Source organism: Rattus norvegicus, chromosome 3 (assembly GCF_021556685.1).
Source record: "Rattus norvegicus strain SHRSP/BbbUtx chromosome 3, alternate assembly SHRSP_T2T, whole genome shotgun sequence".
Lineage (NCBI taxonomy): Eukaryota > Metazoa > Chordata > Mammalia > Rodentia > Muridae > Rattus > Rattus norvegicus.
In genome coordinates this window covers 57,178,660-57,195,450 of record NC_141536.1, presented here as the reverse complement: position 1 = coordinate 57,195,450, position 16,791 = coordinate 57,178,660, and the positions used below count along the sequence as shown (strand labels likewise).

General features: G+C 40.6%; 1 protein-coding gene and 1 long non-coding RNA gene across 8 annotated transcripts in view; one reads left to right on the top strand and one right to left on the bottom strand.

The window, feature by feature from the left end:
* Positions 1 to 9,371, top strand: part of Ola1 (Obg-like ATPase 1) — a 119,225-nt gene extending 109,854 nt beyond the window's left edge. Inside the window, 4 exon segments of the mRNA NM_001033927.1 lie at positions 2,595 to 2,735; positions 3,420 to 3,516; positions 5,532 to 5,654; positions 8,844 to 9,371. Of these exon segments, the coding sequence (NP_001029099.1) occupies positions 2,595 to 2,735; positions 3,420 to 3,516; positions 5,532 to 5,654; positions 8,844 to 8,945 (463 nt within the window). The 3' untranslated portion in view covers positions 8,946 to 9,371.
* The window catches only part of LOC102546819 (uncharacterized), a 64,646-nt gene that overhangs the window by 29,099 nt on the left and 18,756 nt on the right, over positions 1 to 16,791 (bottom strand). For 3 of the 7 annotated variants that reach the window (XR_015684398.1, XR_015684393.1, XR_015684397.1), the window contains exon 2: positions 5,705 to 5,865. This is a non-coding gene — a long non-coding RNA (uncharacterized LOC102546819). Of the gene's footprint in view, positions 1 to 5,704; positions 5,866 to 10,663; positions 10,758 to 14,991; positions 15,060 to 16,791 lie in introns of all 7 variants that reach the window. The other 4 variants (XR_015684396.1, XR_015684395.1, XR_015684392.1 and 1 more) reach the window with 3 other exon arrangements.

The window sequence follows — 16,791 nt, the reverse complement described above, 5'->3', positions numbered from 1 at the left end:
CTTCCCTGTGTTGTCTGTGACAGTGAAAGTCACAAAAGTGAAGCTGGCAGGACAAGAGCGAACTCACTTTACGGAGAGTGTGACGGTAGCTTTTTCTTCAGTGAGGCTGTAGCAGGTCTGATGTCAGTCACTTTAGAGACCTTTAGACCTCAGTGCTCATTTACTGCTAAAACGTGCCCGCTCTGCTTCTGCATTATGAAGATCATCTGTCAACACTTTGAGATCCCCTTTGTTATTAAGCGTGTGATGCTCGACACTGTCAGGATTTTTGCCAATTATAGTTAAGGTACAATGGTGTATTCACCAGATCAAAGTCTTACATTGGCGGTAGAGGAACGGTTTGTAAGTCTTTATTCATCTGAATTGTACAATAGAACACCTGAGGAATGCAAATAATCCCTTGGAGGGCTCTGCCGGAAAGGCTGTGGAAATGACAGGTAAAGCCATTGTTATTCTGAACGGATGTTCTAGCCAGAGTAATTATTTCCTCTCCTGTTTCCTAACAGCTTTAGCTTCATTGGTTATGTTGACCACACTTAGGAGGCAGATGCATGGCCCTGTTCATTATCCTAGCACATGGGTTTGTTCCAGTCCCTTTCAGTGGAACTGTATTTGCTGTGCTTTTTAAAATGACATATTTGACTCTAACTTGTATAATAAAATAAAAGCCATTAATGATAATATTTTAACATAGAGATTTGAATATTTTGTCTATAAAGTAACTTAAAGTGCGATGATATTGTTATAGGCAAAATCCCTATTTAAGCCCCGTTTTGCTTTACTATATCCTTCATAATTTCCATAAGAAAATACCACGTTTTATTCATAATTTAAAGCCGTACACTTTATTCCAAAATAAACCTTAGGGGTTAGTATACTTTTAGGATATAAATAAAAAGATCCAAATATTATGATTTAAGTCACTAATAACGTATTGAATATGTGACTGCCTTTGCATGATAAGCATGTACAAATGTGGGCATATCTGTTTCTTTTTCTATCTTGAATCCTGTACAGCTGGTCATGGTCTTTTCTTTTTCTTTCTTTCTTTGTTTTTTTTTTTTTAAATGTTTTTTCAGGTCAGGTTCTCTCTGTGTAGCCCTGGCTGTCCAGGAACTCACTCTGTAGACCAAGCTGGCCTCAACCACAGTGATCTGCCTGCCTCTGCTCCCAAGTGTGCTGGGATCAAGATGTGTGGCGCCATCATTGGGCTATGTTCTTGACTTTCTGATAGCTGTTTGAATTCCTGCCATTTTGTTTGATATTTGAGTTTTGATGAATTTGGTTCTAATTTTTCCTTTTACCTTTAAACATAGCTTGTAACATTGATGATTTAACAGATTTCTCCTGCAGTATTTTGCTATAATGCCTATTAAACTTTAGTCAAAATACCAGTGAGCTGACCCAGTAGGTAAAAGTGATTATTGACAAGCCTGACGACCTGAGTTCAGTTCTTGGAGCCCACATGGTGGAGGGAGAGTCCTGACTCCTTGAGGTTGTCCTCTGACCTCCATGGCACATGGGTGCACAAATAAAGTAAATGTAAAACCTGGCATTCTGATCGGATGATGTAAGACCCCGGTTATGTATGTTACTGTCCAGATCTGTAACCAGACCTAGATAAAACCATACGAGTCCCAGAAGGATATGCTGTGTTGTCTGACATGATGCAGATGCTGCCTGTGTGTTGTCTGCATCATTTCCCTAGTTTCTTCACAGTATAATGTGTACTATTATTACTTCCAGTTCTATAATGAGGAAACAGGCTTAGAAATGGGTACCTACCCTGGAATAAGGGACTCTGAGTAGAGCCTTTTAATTATATTTGCTACATTTCTTTCACTTAAATTCTAACTACTGCTTTTCCAGAATCCTCACTTTAGAAGAGGGGAACGATGCAGAGCCTTTCTAGGCAACATCTAGTATGTTCCCTAGTGGATTTACCTTTCCGTAACTTTTGTGATTAACGGAACTTATTTCCTCTGCATTTCTATTCATGATCCTATAATAATTTGAATTTATAAGAACAGCATGTACCCAATTGACTGTATTTATAAATCTGGAAGAATTGCATTTGCGTTGTTGTTGTTGTTGTTGTTGTTGTTGTTGTTGTTACTGCTAATGTGAGTAGAAGCCTCCCTTGAAACCTATGGCAACTGTTGGTTCTGTTCTTTCAGGAAGGAGCTAACCCAGTCAGTAGATGACTAGATGGGACATAGTATGTGTGTTTGAGAGATGCTTCAGAAATTAGTTGACATGTCTAAGTGTGATTCCTGTATAAGCAACCTTGTGAGTTCTCTTTTCTAAAACTTACTTGTAAAGGACATGAACATTATAAAATAGTATTACTCAGAGGTGACACAGTTCCTATAGGTAATATGCTAAAATAAAACTAGACTGTGATAGAACATTCCATCGTGTACCTGAAGAAACTGCTGCCTGCTAACGCCTTGACCTTGTAAAGCTATACACACAAAGATGGTGTCCTAAAGCCGTGCGGTTCTCATGAATATGTATGTGCTGCGTGATGGTAATGAATGTGGCACAGTCATGCATGCACTACAAGATAATGCTGTGCCCTTTTTTGTCTACAGGTTGATAAAAATTAAAGAGTGGGTGGACAAGTCTGACCCAGGCGCCTTGGTCATTCCTTTTAGTGGGGCCTTGGAACTCAAGTTGCAAGAATTGAGTGCTGAGGAGAGACAGAAGTATCTGGAAGCGAACATGACACAAAGGTTAATTAGCATTCATTTTCCCTACACTTTATTATCAACTATTTCCTTGCAGTAATTTAATTGCTTGCGCTGATAGAATAATAAATGACAGAGTAATTACCATTATAAAGAGGGAATCTTCTCCTTTCTTTACCATGAGACAGAGTGAAAGATTTATTTTAAATTAAGTTTTTAACTGTCATCTGTCATCTCCGTACAGTGTTTTAATTATAACATAGGTATTAGTTATGTATATTTTTGAGGAGGGATGATCGCCAAAACTCTTTCGTCATGTTGAGTGGGGGAGGGGAAAGGGTGAATCACTTGCCATAATTTTTTTCTGAGTAACAATAATATATTGTTAGAAGATTGGGTTTCAATCAAATAATTTTGCTTTCATCGCTCAAGTTCTGGAAATAATTAATATTGGATGAAAATAGTCATAGGCTAGGAAGATATGAATTTTTTTTTTTTTTAGTAGTAAACAGTTCAAATGCTTCAGGCTAATACAATTAAAACCAATTGTAGAAGGGGTATTTTAAGAAATAGCCCCTGCGTCTGACCTCTTCAAGCTGCTGTGAGAGATGAATGGTCATTTACTAATGTCTTTACCATTATCTGCTTGAGATGAATAATTTTAGTTCTGGATGGATCCCGGGCAGAGTCAACTTAAATGTTGAGTGAATTTGTTTCATTTTATTTCAGTGCTCTGCCAAAGATCATTAAGGCTGGATTTGCAGCACTCCAACTAGAATACTTTTTCACTGCAGGCCCAGATGAAGTGCGTGCGTGGACCATCAGGGTAAGAGTCATACTTATTCATCAGCTACACCCGTTCCACACTATTGAATTCAGATTGATATCACTGACTTTGAAGTTTGTCATGGTGGCGGTTAGCTAGTCATTACAGATGAGGTTTTGTCCAGGATAACTTTAATTATTTGTGAGCTGCTGAACAGTGAAAGTGGAGCGGCATTGATTGAGGTAGGTAACAATTGATTCTGCCTATTACATAGTCTGAATTTCTTCATCCTGTAGAACCTGCCTACCCCCCTCCTGTGGTCAGAGATAAGACACACCAGTATTGTGCTTGCTTAATCTGTGTGACTGGGTCTGTCTGCGGGGAAATTGATGTTGCTTTTCATTCTGTGTTCACGAAGTTTGTTTGGGTTGCGGGTGGCTCTTTCCTCCCTTGCTTTGCTCGGATTACATTTTCAGCAATAAAAGCGATGTGACATCATTATGCTCTTCATAGACACACACTTGGGTTCAAAAAGCTCAACTCGACATGTAATACTTCTTTCTTTCTATTGAATTCATAGAAGTGATGTTTATTTTTACTGTTACATGGTCAACCTCAAGGCTGTGACATATTTTAAACATTAAGTGTATACTGAATGTGATTAGGGAGAATCACTAGTTTATTCCTAGAAGACAATAGGCTGAAATATAATGGTTTGCTTTTTAATGTAAATATATTATGGTAATATAGTAGTTCCTATTGAAAAATACTTTGAAATAGATGTAGTCCTAAATTGTGATTACAGAATATTAAAGGTCAGAACGCTTAGACTCAGTGTCACCGTGAGTCTGGTCCTGTGCTGTTTGAAATGCATGTTTGTGCTGACGCAGTGCTGTCCGTCCTGACTTGTGTTTTCAGTGCTGTGTTACGTTTATTTTTATTTAGTGTCAATAGAAGGAACATGGAGGTGGTCAGCACAATTACATACGCCTTGTGAACCCGAGACTCACTTCCCGTTTATCTGCCCCTTTTGTAAGAAGAGAAATGTCTCATTGTCTTCTAACACGGGCCTTTTATGTAAACTTTAAAAATGATGTTAAAGCAAATCCCAGTCAGTAAACAAATTGCCAGTGTTTATTGTTACTGTATATTTTAAAGATGTATCTGAAAGTCTTTAAAACTTCAGACTGATGTGTGTGAGGCAGGAATGAGCACCCGCTGGGTTGCAGTGTGAAGGCTGGTTTGTCTTAAGACTGATTGTTAGCGCCAGACTCCGTGTGTAAGACACTCAGTCAGGTGAGCATCAGGGAGTAGCCACACTGACCCGATACATCTTTTATTGTAAAAACTGTGCTGTGTGCTGTCAGGGCCCTTATCACTTTGACATGCTTTATTAAGCAGCCTGTAGGTCGGTCACCATTATTTCTCAGAATTCTTTCTGTGCTGGTGTGTATCTGCAATGTATGTCCCTCTGATTTTACATATGGGGTCATTACAAGACAGTTCTCTGTCCATCTTGACTTGATTTCCTTCAGGATTGTTAGAGGCGAGCTGTAGTATGCAAAATGGTTTTTTAAAATGTTAACATTTATTGATTATTTCAAAATTATTTGCTTACTATAGCTTTTCTGATTTGCTAGAAATGTCTTAAAATGTCCTTTATATATCTTTTTTTTATGTTTAGATGAGCTGAATTTTTGAGGGCTTTTTATCTTTTTTAAGCCTTTGATAATTCAACTTGAAAGTAACTTTAAAGTCTATTTTTTTTCCACTGTGAAGAATAGAAAATCGAAGTGAAACCCACACCAAACTAGACCACTGCGTCTAAATCAATAAAACCGTAGATGACTGTTAGGAAAAACAAAGCTGTGAGCTGTGCCTCTTTAACACCTGCTGCTCTGCCTGTGCCCTGTCCGCTCGCTGCACAGGCTGTGCTCTCTGGTGAACATGCGTAGGGGACTTCCTAACTCCCATTAAACCAAGTTTGTGAGCCAACTGCAGGTCAGAGAACTGAAGCTTGGTGCTTACAGTCAGTCATTTTAAATGCAATTCATTTTCTCTGGTCCTTTCCAAAGAAAGGAACGAAGGCTCCTCAGGCTGCAGGAAAGATTCACACCGATTTTGAAAAGGGATTCATTATGGCAGAAGTAATGAAGTACGACGACTTTAAAGACGAGGGCTCTGAGAATGCAGTCAAGGTAAGGAATGATTTTTTTTTACTTGCAAATTTTATAATTTTAGCACTCACCTGAGGATGCGAACGGCAGACAATAGCTTTCTTTAATCTGCACTCCGTTAGACTGTTAGGACCTACGTTGTTCGCTGATTAGAGCTGTCCGTGTCGTGTGCTCTCAGGTCAGGTTTAAATAGCTGTATGGAGGGTTTTTGATTTGGGTTTTTTTTCTCTACCTAGAAATAAAAATAAAACCTTTGGTCACATAAATACAAAGAATTCGTTGACTAGTAGCTAATGAGAAAGTGATAGTAATCCATTTGCATATCTGAATTAGAGATCACAGTGTGGTTAAGTCCAAGAACAGGCAATGGTGTCTACTTAGACAGACCTGCTGATGCCCAAACTTTATGGCTTTCCTTGTTTTAAGATCTTTAGAAATTTGATTTGCTTTTTCAACACTAGAGGGCAGGTCCAAAATTGTGCTTTCTTTTAGCTAATAACTGTAACTTGATTTGCATTGTTAAATATGAGTACCAAATGATTTTTAATGTACATTCTATTACAAAATTCATTTTTCTCGCTTGTTTGAGTCTTCACAGAGAAACTTGTTAATATCCAATAAGTAGATAGTTCACCTTACTCAAAGTTGACCTGGTAGGAAGCTTCTTTGATTTAATTTGAAGACTGTCATAGAAAATGCCAAGAGATTCAAACAGAACTCTTGTCTTAACCACTTCATAATTTGAAAGGAATGTAAAAGGTATTTCAAGTTTGGTTTATCCTTACCAATATTATTAGAACAGCAGGGCTTTGATGGGACTGTTGGAACCTTAGAACCAGGAAGGGAAAAATCTCCATATAATTGTTTAGATATTGGTTGAGAGCCATTTGATTTACCTCCTCCCTCCAAAAAAAGTTACAGTGTACGACTAAACAAATCATTTATTTCACTGGTGTCATCTGTATTGATATAGATAGGTATGCAAATACTGAGAATGAACTCCATCAGGAATGCTAATTAGACTTGGGGAATATCTGATTTCTTTCGTCAACATGTTGTATCATGTTAGCATATATTTCTTTTCATATAAAAATTAAACTGAGGACATCTTCTGTCTCAAGTCTCCAGAGATGGAACTTGTATACTTATATATGCTGTCAGTACTTACCAAACCTTAGTTTACTATGTTGTAATAAACCTAGGAGAAAATGAATTGTGAATACTTTCTTAACAATTCAGAAACTGTAATGTATAATACAATGACATTTCCTCCTTATACTAATATGTAAGGCTGAGCACTTTCTATCATAAATTGACAAAGTTCAGCTTCTGGCTTCCACCTAGAGTACCACTAAATATCTCATGTATTTTTAACTTCAAAACTAACATTTAAATTTTGAGCTCTATAAATGAAGAACTTATGAGCTGCTTTTTTTATGCTCTTTAATCTAACAGTGTTACTTGTACGTGATAAGGAAGTTTGAGGTTGCAAACAGGACTGTGTATGCGTGTATGTGTGTGTGCGCGCGTGTGTGTGTGTGTGCACGTGTGTGTGTGCACGTGTGTGTGCACGCGTGTGTGTGTGTGTGTGTGTGTGTGTGTGTGTGTGTGTGTGTGTGTTTCTACCACCAGTGCAGCATAGCTAATTCAGTGCAGGGCTGTGAACATACACTGAATAGCTCTTTGGGCTTTGTAGTCTACCGGGATATCACACTATTAGCAATCATATCTGCTTAGGCAAAGCTGCCTTCTACAGATGGCTGCTTTCAAGTGCAAATGAACTGCTTAGACGTGTCTTGTTTAATACATACTCAAGATTCACAAATGGGTATTGATTTTTTTTTTCAACCAGTGTTTCTGATAGCAGTGGAAATGGATTAAATGGTCTCTAGAGAAATTTAAAGAAACACTGTCACTATTAATAGTAAACTTGAGTATAATAAAGTATATAAACTTATACTAATGTGTCATGTCAATGTGCGTTTCCTTTAACTTGTACATGCAGTTTTATAACAGTAGGCTTAGATCCTAGAAGTAAGTACCACATAGCTTTCAGTGCATCACGTCTTTACAGAAGTCCTGTGATTGTTTATGTAGTATGTCTTCTAGAATGATACGGTGCATTGTCTCTTTAAAGGTAAACTTCCTATTAATAGCATATTGCTATTAGGCAATATCCTTTGTATAGCATACTATCAAAAATATGCTTATAAGGGCTCTTCAGTCTGGCTTGTTGATTTAAACCTCAGATGTATGGTCTTCATTATGTTTTATTGTGATAAATATAATTTTGCTTGACTTTGAACTTTCAATATTGTCAAAGGGAAGTAGTCATCTTACATTAGACACAGTTTTCATGTTGTCAAGCAAAACACTTTTGAGGATTTGGATGCCCATTGTTGAGTGGTTGGAGCCAGGGTCACAAGAGTCTGGTAATTGCTGAGTGTTAAGTGTGGGTGCTCAGGAGCCTGAAATGTGTGCTGTGCCATGGGGTGAGCCTGGTTTGTTCGTGTGTAATTGCCAAGAGCAGGTTTAGATCTGCACACCAGTAGGTGGAATCATTTCTTTGCTCACTGATTTACAAGTGGGAAAATGTCTGACTGCAGTTCCAACCTGTAAGAGTCTGCCGGGAAGCAGCTCTTGTCAGAAAACTTCCAAGATAACATCAGGACGCACACATGTCAGTGCCGTTGCCATGAGGGAACAGGGCCACAAGAAATTCAAATGCGTGTGGCACAGTTGAGCAGTTTTTCTCAGAGCAAATGTCTTTAAGACATCACTAAAAGAATTTCTTTAACACACAAACGAAGTGTGTGGCTCTTTCTGCCTCATTTGATCAGTTTCTCACAGTGATTTGCTGGATGTTTGTAGACACATTGAGCAGAATGTAATGAAACTTACGGACATTGGTATAATTTACATTTACATGTGAACAGTTAGTGAGACTGCATTATGGTCGGTACACACGTGTGGAAGCTCAGTCCTGTCCAAACCGGAAGTTTTTGCTTACCCTGTTTTCCTCTAGGACCCATGTGCCTCCCCACAGTTCCCCTCCTTTCCACTGTCTTTAACATGGCCGGGGAGTGTTTGCTTCATTGGTTTCTCCTCGCCTTCCTGGGAGTCTGTACATGAGTTACAGGGCATTTCTCCTGTCTGTCCTGTGTATTTGGTTATAAGTAACAAGCCATTTCCTGTTTTTCCTATTTGCAGGCTGCTGGAAAATACAGACAGCAAGGGAGGAATTATATTGTTGAAGATGGAGATATTATCTTCTTCAAATTTAATACACCTCAGCAATCAAAAAAGAAATAAATCTAGTTATCACCCAGATCGACATACAGCTTCTAAAATGCATATATTGGGTTTGGGGGGAAGGGGTTGTTTTTTAAATTAAAGTTTCTGAAATCTAAAGAGACAGTTAGGAGTGGAAATCTTCTACAAACAAATTATTTTTTATTTGTTTTAAAATTATAAGCTACTCTGTACCTTCAATGAAATGCAAGTTACTAAGCGTGAACGGCTTTGCTTTTTCACGTGATTAAGACCCTACTTCAAACTGTAGAAGCTTTTCAAGAGCCATATTACTCTCCTGATACTTCATTAATCTCCATCATGTATGCCAAGCCTGACACATGTGACAGAGAAGACAATGTGGCTTGCTCCTTTTTGAATCTAAAGATAATGCATGTTTTACAGTACTCCAGATGTCTACACTCAATAAAACATTTGACAAAACCAGCCTTGGTGTGTTTGGGATGTCTGTACTGACTGACTGTGGTGTGCTGAACGCGATATGGCATCTGCTGGCTGCTGATTACAGAATGTTAAGGCGTGCGTGTGACGCAGGGACTGGCAGTGTGGGGCAGCTGCAATTGTGTCCTAAAAGTGAGTCTTTCATGGGAATTAGAAGAAGAATATGCCAGGGATTGTCTCAGATAAAGTTAATTAATTTGTAGGTGGACATTTATTGAATGATGACAGCAGTGATTCTGCAGGGGTTGTAGGACAGGTGACTCTGGCCAGAAAGAAAACCATTTTCTCCAACGTCAGTGAATCCTGGTTGTTGTTACTGCCCTAACCAAATGGAAGCCATCTTTATTCTCACTTTTCTTTAAAATTACTCAATTGTAAAAACTGACCATTTTGTTTCTGAAAGTCGCATTTTTATTTCAATTCCACTTCATATACTGGTACTAAAATTTCCAAAACGAATTCAACTACTTTTAAAAAATAGTTCATTTTTAAACTTCTTTTATGCTTGCCGTCGAGGTATTTGCAGCCAGTTGAAAACTGGGCATGCGTTTAAGTCAGGAACCTTTAGATTCATAGCGAGTGAGCAAATGCTGACAACTTAGTGACCTCTGGATCATCTGCCATGCCACTTGCCCCTTCAGAGAGTCATCCTCAACTCCTTCCTTCCTGAATGCCCCTTTTGCCTCCATGTAAACATTCTTGTGAGCCGTTCTGGGCTCCACAGCGCAAGTGCAGCCATTTGCATGAAATGGAGGGTCATACCCAGACCAGCCATCACTCTGCTGTACTACTGTGTCCTATTAAAGATGCAGAATGTGTAACACCAAAGGGGAGGAAAGGTATTTCTTGTGGAGATTGAGCTGCTCTGAGGAGAGATTTTAAAGCAGACTCCATTACCTGGCCCGGTGGTACAAGCCTGTAATCCCAGCACTCAGGGTCTGAGGCAGGAGGATGGTGAACTCAAGGCCCTCCTGAGCAACAAAGTGCAACCCTGCCTCAAAACACAGAGTGAAGCGAAACATGGCGGCTCACCACCTACAATCTCAGCATGTGAGAGTCGACCAAGACTGCACAGTGATGTTCCAGGCTAGAGAATTATAAATAAGCAATAGATGGGGTACCATGGGGTAGTGGATGTATGGTGACTGCAGTGAAACAAAGCCACACGTGCTGTTGGCCACACTTGCTCTGAGAAGCCCTTACTGTGTCTGCATTTGGACCACATGTAGCTTAGCAACTTTTCGGGCATTTGGGTACCACAAGGAGAAAACAAATACCTTGCTTCTGCACTGGTGTACAAAAAGCTTGAAGATGCTCAAACGCAGTTCTCCAGCTTCTCATGTGATGGCTGCACACTATGGGAGTGAACCACTGGCAGGGGAAAGAAAGACCATCTGAGGTGAGACTGAAACTGGATGTTAAAAATGTGCAGCATACAAAATTGCATGCTCTACACAAGTTGAGGATTCTGGGAACTGTTGCCTGTCGATAAGAAGGTGTCTGAAATGCTTTCAACAATGTACATGTATACACTATAGTTTATATATTTTTAGAATTTTAAGGAAATGTTTTTGCACCTCTCCAAGTTCAGCCCGAATTTGTACTCTGGGGATCTGACTTGTGCCAAAAGCTTGGGGAAATGTTTTGATAGTCTCTGGTTGAGTTTTCTCATGTTGCCTTTATGACTTTTGCATTGCACTGAGCATGGCTTGGATCAGAACCAGGGCTAATGAGGAAGCCAAGTCTTCTTCGTGGTTCATGACTCATCTGGTTCTGAATAAAGGTTTTGTTCACATATAATTTGCCAGCATCATGCTGGAGCGAGTGTTCCTCCGAGTGATTTATCAGCATGTCACAATGCTGACCATTCCTAGCTGTCCCTGTGATGTTCCCAGCTTTCTGATTGTGATTCTGCCTCAGACACCCTGTGTCAAGGGCAGAATCTCTTACTCTGTCATTTTTTCTTACCAATCTACTTTATTTAACATTTTGTCTGACCCTTCAGACAGGTTGGATCTTATGACTGATTCCTTATACTGGAAAAGTGGATCTTGACATATTTTTAAGCTTCTAGTAACACAACATCTTAAAAGAAGGCTTTGACTTCTGAGTGATTGGGGGGGGGGGTCCTTATAAAAAAACTGGCAGTTCTGGGTTGGCAAGATGGCTGAGGGTAAGGTTACTTGCTGCCAAATCTGGTGAAACATGTACAGTCCTTGAAACCCATATGATGGAAAGAAAGAACCAGCTGCTTACTCTAAGTTGTCCTCTGGCCCCTACACGCATGTTCACAAGTACACACATGCATGTGCACACACATGAAAAATGAATTAATTCTTTTAAAGTTTTATTGGCAATTCTGTCTGGGTTGGGTGGTGCTGTCTTCTGTGCAATGGTGCAAGTAAAGTTGGAAGAGATAAGTGGGCGTCCTCTATTGAGGATACATTTGTCTTGATCAGTAAATCAGTTTATTATTAGCCTTGCCACTAGAAGGTCACAGTGAAGTGATGTACACAGATTTTTTTTTAAAAGGCACAGAAGACAGCTCCAGGACAAGGCAGATTTCCTAATGAAGCAGAAGGAACTCCAGGCCGTCATGGAGTTGGGTCCTCAGATCCGGCTTTCTCACTCTTGAGTTTATGTCCCAAGCTAAGAAGGTCTTACTCCAGAGCCATCTCCTGTGCACATCTTTGCTTTCGTATTGTCAGAGATCAAGTCCTTCACACTCTGGCAAGTAGCTAAGGAAGAAGCCTTTAGGTTGGGGACAGCTTACATGACCTGCACTTGAAGGTCCAAAGGCCAGCCAGGAAAGTCTTACATCCTGTTGCCACTAAATATGGAAGAAAAAGGCAATGTGGGGTCACCACATCCTTTGACTCTTCTGCTCTCTGTATATTTTTTTTTCTTTGTAGAAGTGGGGGTAAGTCTGGTGAAGTACCATCTTGGTTGCCTCAGTGTCAACAGTGTGTCACATCTATAAGTTATGTTCTATTCATATTTTCCTAGTCTTCTGTACAGTTCTATTATAAAGCTATGCTGGGTCAAAGCTGCCTGCTGCTGATTGAAGGAGGTTCTTTGCAACTTGATTGTGTGTTCCTTCCCTGTTTTCCCTTTGAGGGGACTCATTAATCTCACACACACACAAGGTCAACACCCTAAGGCAGCAATTCTCAACCTCTGGGCCGTGACCCCTGTGAGGATTGAATGGCCCTTTCACAGGGATTGCCTAGAACCATCAGAAAACACATATTAACATTACAATTTGTAACAGCAAAATTACAGCTATGAAGTAGCAATGAAATAATTTTATGTTTGGGAGTCACCACACCATGAGGAACTGGATTCAAGAGTCACAGGATTAGGGAGGTTGAAAAGCACTGCCCTAAGGAATAGTGGAGCAGCAGTATGGCAGTAACCTGCATCTAGGGCGGGGGTGTCCAGTACCCTGGCCGCTTACCATGAAAAGAAAAGTGAGTGTAAGCTACTGTGTCTGAGCTAGCATTTGTGTAGTAACAGGCATGGTTGTCTCCACAGCCCTTCGGTGCAATGTCACTCCTGCTCTACTGTGAGTGCAGTGCATAGAGCAAAGTAGGCTTTTGATCAGATCTGGATTCCACTTAGATGTCAGCCAGTGCCAATTACTCTTATAGCCTCAGGGTCTTTGTAGGTGTGACAGAATAACACTGGTACATTAATAGGTTAAATAGCCTATGGAAGGGCTAGGGGAAGAGCCAATAACAGACCTCTAGGTAGTGCACACAGGAGAGAATTACGGAACATGTTTTTCTATGATTCTGTAAAAAGCTGGCCTCTAGAAGCTACCCAGAATGGCATCGTGAACTGATAAATTTAAGGTAAAAAGTTATACCTTAGTATTTGAAATTTAAAGTTAAATTTATGCCTCACCTAAAATTGAGACAGCACTTCCAGGGTACCTCCAAATTTTTATTCAGCATTAATGCTACTGTGGTAATGAAGGAACCCCTTGGCAGCAAAAGAAAAGAAACAGGCTCTCAAACTCTCAGCTCAGTGATGGAGGCCATCGGTTATCATCTTGTCTGTGACTCTTTCTTGTACAGACAGAAATTAGATTCCCTAGCCAAAACTGCATACACAGCTCACTATTTTCTATTTCTAAAATTTTAAAGCCAGTACAGAACAGTAACTGTTGGCACTGAATGGCCCTTCCAAGAGCAATATCACATTGGAGAGGCTAAAATGAGAATCCCATTGACTATGGTCAGATAAACTTGAAAGGCTTCAATGACACAGTGTTTCCCATTCAGCTGCCCACCAGCAGCCCTTTAAAAAAGTTACGTAGACATGAGAAATTCCAAACATCCTTGTGGGTCCCTTGCTTCCCAGACTCTCCAAACAGTTGGCACCATAAAATCATAAAGGAGGACTCATCCCAAGAAGTGTGAACTGGAAATTTAAAGGAAGAAAACTTAAAAGGCTCCTACTTAAAATGTGCTGCCCCGTCTCATCTCGGCATGGCATTGTCTCAACACACTGAAGGCTAGAGCATAGGGATGCAAGGTCAGCCTGGACACCAGGGATCCTGCCTTCCAAAAAAGAAAAACCAAAAAAACTGTTCCTTAAATAATATAGGAAATGTTAGATGTTTTTATCTGAAAACTGTTACTCTGGTATGTGTGTGTTTGTATTAAACATGTATATTACATATGTGTATACCCAAACATACTATTTCTTTACAGCACACATTCTGGAAAGATGGCTCTGAGATCAGAGGAGACCCAAGTTCAAAGCACCCACACCAGGCCACTCATTGCAGCCTGTACTCTAGCTCCTGGCAGTCTCACACCCTCTTCTCATCTCCGTGGGCACCCACACTCAGACGCACACACATTATCAGTCAACATTTGTGCGCCTTATATGTTATACCTCAGTTTTAAAAAGGAAACTGCATTTTCCAAGCAGTTGGTAGGGCTACTGTACACACATTACTATAAATTTCGGGTCTTCATGAAATACTCATGCTTTAATACCGTAAAGATGTTAGTTAAGGTAAAAATCACATCAGCGTACAAGCTGCATACGAAAGCTTGCTAATACTTAAGCCAGCCACATTTCACAACTGAACTAACTGTATGTGTCATTTCAGAAGCTATGATAAAGCGCTGCTCCCCATAGAAGGTAAATTATTTTCTGTGATCCAAAGAATTGAAATCTGGTCAGCTGTAATAAGATTCAATTGTAACAGCAAAAACAATTGGAAACAATTTCAAATATCTATCAATTTAGGAAAATGGCAAAATGAATTATAATGCACCCATACAAAAGAGTACCTTAAGCCATTAAAAAGAATAAAAGTACATCTATATGAGCTGGCATGGAGAAATTGCTTATTCATACTGCTTTGTGAGAGAAGGCACAGAACAGTGTGTGGCACAGGATCCCAGAGGAAAGTTCAGTTAACTGGTATGTGTCCTGCTGAATGGTTAGCCGTGAGTTTACATGTACGAATAATTCTATATATATTCTTGCCTAAATGAGACCATCTCATACTTATATTTTTCACTGAAGGGGTCCATTTGAAAGCAACATAAAACTGTCCAGAATTACATTATGTCTGAGGACTTACCTTTATGTGTGTAAGCCAAGACTTGAGAGAAAGGATGTAGCTGTCAGTGCAAATATGTAGGTGCTTTACTGAAAAAGATATTAAAACCATAGGTTGTAATGTTAAAATAAAATATGGCAGGAGCAATCGGGCAGACACAACAGCAAATGCAGAGGCTCTGGCAAGAGGGAGCCTGGTGCCCTGTGGAACAGCTGCGGTGGCTGGCCAGGGTGTACGCGGATGGCCTCCCTGTGATTCAGGACTTTGGATCTCACTCTGGCTTAAGTGGAAAGCCCTTAGTTTTCAAACAAGCCGTGCATTGTGATGTAGATTTTAAAAGGTCAGCTGGCACACTGCCCCATCTGCCATGTGCTCCCAGTCCAGAGCTGGCTGTGAGGAAGAAGCAGGAGCTGGTGGCAATGCAGAAGAGAGATGGGGGAGGAGGGAGCAGGAAGCCGGCTGCCAGAGGCCAGAACTGCAGCTGACTACCCAAAAGAAGTGTTCTGGGGGGTGGTGTCTGTTTCTAACAGCCACTTTGGTTCTGTTTATTTCGGGTTCTGAGACATGATCTCACTATGTAGCCCAGCCTGGCTGGTCCACTAAAAGGACCAGGCTAGCTTCAAACTTGGGAATCCTCCTGCCTTTGACAGCCCCACGTGCAGGAATTACAGGTGTATGCCACCACACCTGGCTACTAGCCATGTCTTTAAAGAAACAAAATTCATGTTTATAATGTATCTTATTTAACCCAGTATGCCCACGCTGTTATTTCAGTGTGTGACCAACCTTAAAATTACAAATATGTTTTAAAAGTTAAAAAGCTTTCCTTTCACACAACTTAAGCACCCCTAATCCAAAATGTTTTGAGCACTGATGTGAAAGACATTTGGATTTGAACCATCTGGGATTTAGGGGTTAGAAATGTTCAGTCAAGCGAGGTCTATGCAAATATTCCTAACTCTGAAAACCTCTGTCATCTGAAACACCTGTGGTCCTAAGTGCCTCAGATAAGGGCTACTGTCCTAAGCCCTTCAAATCCCACCGCCACACTGTACGCCATGTTGAGCACATTCCCAGTGCTCAAGAGCTCCATGTCGTCTGTGACTGTAAGACTTTACCTTCCCTCCAGAGGGCTTTAACCTGCCCTCTCAACCACACCTGATCTCCACACCTCATCAGAAACACATTCCCCAGACTGACTGTTTCTTTCTAAGGCTTACAGTGAGGCTTATGATTCATGCCAGTGTGGTACTGGTGAAGGAAAGACTTAAAATCAAACCCAGACACAGACACACCTGACCGTTACTTTTTCTGGTTGCCTTGACAGCTTAACGGAAGGGTTTAGGGCTGAAGAGATGGCTCAGGGGTTAAGAGCACAGGCTGTTCTTCCAGAGGACCCCTGTTCAATTTCCAGCACCTCACAACCATCTTTTACTCCTGGCTGTCCTAGATCTCACTCTATAGACCAGGCTGGCCTCAAACTCAGAGATCTGCCTGCCTCTGCCTCACGAGTGCTGGGATTAAAGGCGTGCACCACCGCTGCCTTCCAGCAGAGATAATTTGTTTTGAAGATTTGCTCTCTCTTGCTGTGAGGATTGGATGCAGTCTGTCTGTCCTGTGGTAGGGAAGACGTGACTGTGAGAGCTTGAGGTGCCAGCCATACATGTTCCATTTGTAGTCCAGGTCAGGACGTAGAGTACTGGTGCTCACTCACCTCCTGTATTCAGGCTGGGACCTCGGCCCATTGACGCAGCCTACCACAGTTAAGATGTCTTCTATCCCAGTAGCTCAACTCCTTCCCCCGTCTGGAAACTCCCTCAC